This window comes from Primulina tabacum, chromosome 6 (assembly GCF_025594145.1).
Source record: "Primulina tabacum isolate GXHZ01 chromosome 6, ASM2559414v2, whole genome shotgun sequence".
NCBI classification, from domain to species: Eukaryota; Viridiplantae; Streptophyta; class Magnoliopsida; order Lamiales; family Gesneriaceae; genus Primulina; species Primulina tabacum.
In genome coordinates, this window is record NC_134555.1 from 37,799,435 (window position 1) to 37,804,641 (window position 5,207).

At 34.8% G+C, this 5,207-nt stretch overlaps 1 protein-coding gene across 1 annotated transcript; it reads left to right on the forward strand.

The window, feature by feature from the left end:
• Positions 1–262: 262 nt before the first annotated feature.
• On the forward strand, positions 263–3,799 carry LOC142549360 (replication protein A 70 kDa DNA-binding subunit B-like). The gene is made up of 12 exons (XM_075658276.1): positions 263–535; positions 859–1,005; positions 1,087–1,305; positions 1,437–1,614; positions 1,712–1,982; positions 2,064–2,166; positions 2,252–2,376; positions 2,463–2,541; positions 2,635–2,779; positions 2,936–3,096; positions 3,187–3,307; positions 3,395–3,799. The coding sequence occupies exons 1-12, from the start codon at positions 408–410 to the stop codon at positions 3,590–3,592; spliced, it is 1,875 nt and encodes a 624-aa protein (XP_075514391.1). The 5' UTR covers positions 263–407; the 3' UTR covers positions 3,593–3,799.
• Positions 3,800–5,207: the final 1,408 nt, after the last annotated feature.

The window sequence follows — 5,207 nt, forward strand, 5'->3', positions numbered from 1 at the left end:
CTTTTAAAATAGAATTTTGTACCTAAATAAATTTAACAATGTTAATTGAACTTAAAAACAATTCAGATTAAGAATAAATTAATTTGTTCGAAGTCCATTTACCAATTTAATAATTTATAAATAATGAAGAAAATAAAACCAAAGAAAGCCCAATTGCGAGTAAATCTAGTCTAAATTAAATTATGGCGCTGAGAAAACATCACCTCGCGCCAAATTCCGAATCCAAAATTTCAGTGAAAAACTTTCGCTCCTAATATTCAATCATATGTACAGCAAGATTTCCATTTTCTCCAGTATCCAATATCCATTTTTCTGAGTTTTCTAAACAAATTCAAACCTGGGGTTTTCTTCCTTTTGCATTTTCCTGCGTGTAAATCTAGACTGAAGCTGAAGGAGGTGGAACAAAGATGGCCAAAACGGCGAGCCCAGATGCGATATCTACGATTCTTTCTAACCCATGTCCTGATTCTACGTCAGATTTGCCGGAAATTATCATACAAGTTGTCGATCTGAAGCCCACGGGGTCGAAATACATGTACGTTTTTTTTTTTTGTAATTTCCCAGCATTTATTTGATCAAGAAAATGAAATTTATGTCATGGATGGACAGATTTATGCACTAATAAAATCGTTTCTATCTGTGTATCCGATTCATTTTCTGTTTTCATCGATTTTTCGTGTAAAATGACGTAAAGAAATTTGGTTGTCACTCGTCACTATAGTAGTGCTACAAGATTCTGAGTTCGGTTCGATGAATTTCGTGAAATGTTTAAGAATCAATCATTTATGAAGTTATACGTTGTGTTAAACAAATATTTTGACGCTCGATTCGTCTTTTACACCTTTTTTTTTAATTCAGGTTTATGGCGAGTGATGGTAAGAAGAAGGTGAGGGCACTGTTGCAGTCCACTTTATCATCGGAAGTAACCTCTGGGAACATTCAGAATTTGGGTCTCATTCGCATTCTTGATTACGCTCTGAACGACATCCCAACAAAGAACGAAAAGTAATTTTCTTTCTGATACTCTTAGTATGTTAAATCTTATTCGACATATCTTAAACAGGTACAACATGTGATATATTTTAGGTTCTTGATTGTATCAAAATGCGAGTCTGTATGTCCAGCGCTTGAGTCAGAGTACAAGTCAGAAGTGAAAACCGAGGAAACTGAGATGGTGTTGAAGCCTGAGCAGGAGATTCATGTCAAGATTGAAGTAAAGAGTGAGGGTACCGGCATTGTATTGAAGCCTAAGCAAGAAATTGTGGCTAAATCAGCTCATCAAATAGTTCAAGAACAACATGGAAAGTAAGTAGACGGTTTCATAATTTGCAGTAATAGAATGCATAAATATCGCGATTAATGAAATTTTTGGTGATTTGATATCATGAGTTTCAACTTTTAAGTGTTTCAATCTTCTTACATGCGATTGATGGCAGTATGGCACCTGGTGCACGGTTGTCTATGACTCGGAGAATTCATCCGCTTGTGTCCTTGAATCCATACCAGGGTAATTGGACCATAAAGGTCCGTGTCACCAGCAAAGGAACAATGCGTTTTTACAAGAATGCTAGAGGAGAAGGTTGTGTGTTTAATGTAGAGTTGACAGATGAAGATGTAAGTGGACGGTTTGTGTTTTTAAATGTGTCAAATATTAATCTTTGTCATCTGTTTCACGCTGATGGAGATGTTAAATTGCTTTGATATGGTCCAGGGAACGCAAATACAAGCAACAATGTTCAACGAGGCAGCCCGGAAGTTCTATGATAAGTTTCAGATGGGGAAGGTCTATTTTATATCAAAGGGCGCATTGAAAGTTGCCAACAAGCAATTCAAAACTGTACAAAATGATTACGAAATGACCTTGAATGAAAATTCTGAAGTCGAGGAAGTCTTCAATGAGGCAGCTTTTATTCCTGACACAAAATTCAATTTTGTCCCCATTGATGAACTAGGCCCATATGTCCATGGAAGAGAACTTGTGGGTAGGTGTTCCCTATACAATAACTCGATGGATCTTTCCCTTTATTTTGGAAACCTAACCTGTAATCGACCTCTTTTCACAGATGTAATTGGTGTTGTCCAAGATGTATCTCCTACAATGAGCATTCGGAGGAAAAGTAACAATGAGTCGGTGCCAAAGCGTGATATAACAATTGCTGATGAGACGTATGTCAACATTGTTGTTGTATTAGTGATTTTAATATAGTTCAATTGCAGTTGAAAAGTGATGAATTTTAAATAATATTTGCAGGAAAAAGACCGTAGTGGTGTCTCTTTGGAATGATCTTGCCACAAATGTTGGACAGGAACTGCTGGATATTTCAGATAAATCTCCTATTGTTGCGATAAAATCTCTGAAAGTTGGAGATTTCCAGGGTAATTATAATATTATATTTACACACAACGTATGAAACTGAATACTTATAATGTCAGCTGAACAATGCTTTTCTATACCAATTCAGGCGTATCATTGTCAACGCTGAGCAAAAGTGTTTTAGTAGTCAATCCAGCAACACCGGAAGCCAAAAAGTTGAGATCTTGGTAAATCAATGTTCACGAAATGCAAAATTTTCAGCCTTTACCTCTCTTTGTTTCTACATGTTTTGAATATGTTCTTGTTGTAATGTTCTCCAGGTTTGAATCTGAAGGTAGAGAAACACCTATGGCCTCTGTAGGTTCTGGTTTAAGCCCTTCCTCGAAAGGTGGAGTGCGTTCTATGTACTCTGACCGGGTCTCTTTGGCTCATATTACTAATAACCCCTCGTTGGGTGAGGATAAGGTAATATTTAAACAAATTATGATGTAAATAATTAAAAATTGAATGTATTTAATTTTCCATGGCAAAAACATGATTGAACTCCATGGTTAATTTTAAGGAACGCAACAAATTTTTATATGCATTAACTATATTAATTTATCTGTTCCTTGTTCACAGCCCGTATTTTTCTGCATCAAAGCGTACATTAGCACTATCAAACCCGACCAAACAATGTGGTATCGGGCTTGCAAGACATGTAACAAGAAAGTTACCGAAGCTGTTGGTTCAGGCTATTGGTGTGAAGGATGCCAAAAAAATGAAGAAGAGTGCAGTTTAAGGTTTGTTTAACTTGCAACATGACATCTACTTTGAACTATCAGTCAACAATGTTTACAACATATATCTAATCTGTCCTTGTCTCACTGCAGATACATAATGGGAGTAAAAGTTTCCGATGCGAGCGGTGAAGCCTATCTATCTGTGTTCAATGAACAAGCAGAAATGTTACTTGGATGCTCAGCAGATGAGCTAAATGCATTGAAATCTCAGGTTAGCACTATGCTACCCCCTTTTCCAATGTCCAATTTATGCAGCTGTTGACGTGCTGGCTAATTTCTTGATTTAATAAAATATCAGGATGGAGGGAGTTCTTATCAAATGAAACTCAAAGAAGCTACATGGGTTCCTCACCTTTTCCGAGTTAGTGTTACACCACAGGTGTACAACAACGAGAAGAGGCAGAGGATAACTGTTAAAGCTGTTGCGCCTATTGATTACGTAGCTGAATCCAATCATTTGCTTGAAGAAATATCAAAGATGAAAGTTTCTAAATAGAATGACTGAGATTGTGTTGATTATGCTGTTAAATTGGATTTTTGATTATATATCGAATAGACCCGTCGGCATATTGCTTTTCTTATAGGATGATGTTTTGATGATCATTTAGAATGCCGGCTGAAAATTCTCTTTAAGAGTTTTATCCGAGTAAAGCCTACTACTTTCAACTTAAATTAGTGATGCTGACAATATTTCATTGTTTTCTCATCAAATTATTGCTTTCTTTGTCATGTACATTCTATCATAGACATAACCAATCGAAGGTCTCTGTTCAGTATCCATTCTATGTTGGGATTTGAAATACTTACAATCTTAATTTTGATCATAACAAAACTTGTTATTATATTTATAATATCTTTACTCAAGTCTGTAGTTATTTATTCAAATTAAAGTTTTAGTTATTGAAATATGAAATTAGCAAAGTTGAAATCTGGCTAGCATAAATTTTTTAATGATATTTCACATCTGAGTGATTCAAATGACCAGCCATTGAAACGGTTAAAAAATTCAAAAATAGAGGTCTGAATCAAATTCTAAGACAAAAATTCACATTGAAGTTATTGGTTTTGCACTCAAATTCAGTAGAGTAGAATCTCTAGTGCAACTGAGTGTTTCGAGCATAACGCTCTTTTGCAAGCTCTAAATTGAAAGATTCTTGATTATGTGGAAATATAAAAAAAATCTACAACTTTTATGTTCATCATTTTGCTCAAAAAGCAACAAATCAAGAGTTATAAGCAAGAAACAAGACTATTGAAATCATGAGTGCTGAAATTGTGAGTGCTGAAAAGCAGTAGACCTCGAAATGCAACATAGCCCAAACTAATAGAGATGGTTACCAAAAACCATAGTCTTTGTAACCAGTAGCTGCTGCAATCAGTAGAAAACCGATAGCTGTTGCATCCAATACAACCCAAAATAAGCAAATTGGATTCAGCATCGCAAAATTCAGCAGCGGTCAAAATTTATAAACGGTAAAAATTCAACAAATAGTCAGCAACGCAAACTGTTTCCATAACATAAACAATACATAAACTTTTCCGACGGCCATATTCTTGTTTCAAACGTCCATATCATTGTTGGATGTTATAAATATGACTTAAAGATCAAATACAAGCTTTGGGAGGGGATTCAAAGCATGATAAGTCTACATGAAGAAATTAGTTATAATGAGAGCAAACTCAGACACATACACTATAAAAGATTAAATTCTCACACATAATCACTTACACATATATATGAAAGTTGAACTTTAAAGTTTAGATGAGCGAGTCTTCACACAAAGACATTAAATATTGTGTTTATACTCTTGACATAAGAGACTTTAAACATTATGCAGTCTACATTCGAGTGTGTTAGGAGTTTTAATTAACCAAGAAATAAGTACTAAGTTGAAATGAGTTTGTACAAGAGTTGTATAAATCAAAACCTTATAGTGATACCTTATTACGTAGAAGAAGATGCGACATATCAGTTGTTATTCTCCGAACATTCATATTATATTATTGCATTTACTTATTGCTACGGTTTTTAAAATGCATCTTTGAAGAATTTTATGAGTTCTTCAAATACCAAAATATTGCATACCAATTGTTTGATAAAACACTTTAAC

Excerpts from the sequence above, each read along its gene's own strand:
- LOC142549360 (XM_075658276.1), top strand. The coding sequence starts at position 408 with ATGGCCAAAACGGCGAGCCCAGATGCGATATCTACGATTCTTTCTAAC. Across the intron at positions 1,006-1,086 it reads ATCCCAACAAAGAACGAAAA|GTTCTTGATTGTATCAAAAT; the intron begins GTAATTTTCTTT and ends GATATATTTTAG. Across the intron at positions 1,306-1,436 it reads GTTCAAGAACAACATGGAAA|TATGGCACCTGGTGCACGGT; the intron begins GTAAGTAGACGG and ends GATTGATGGCAG.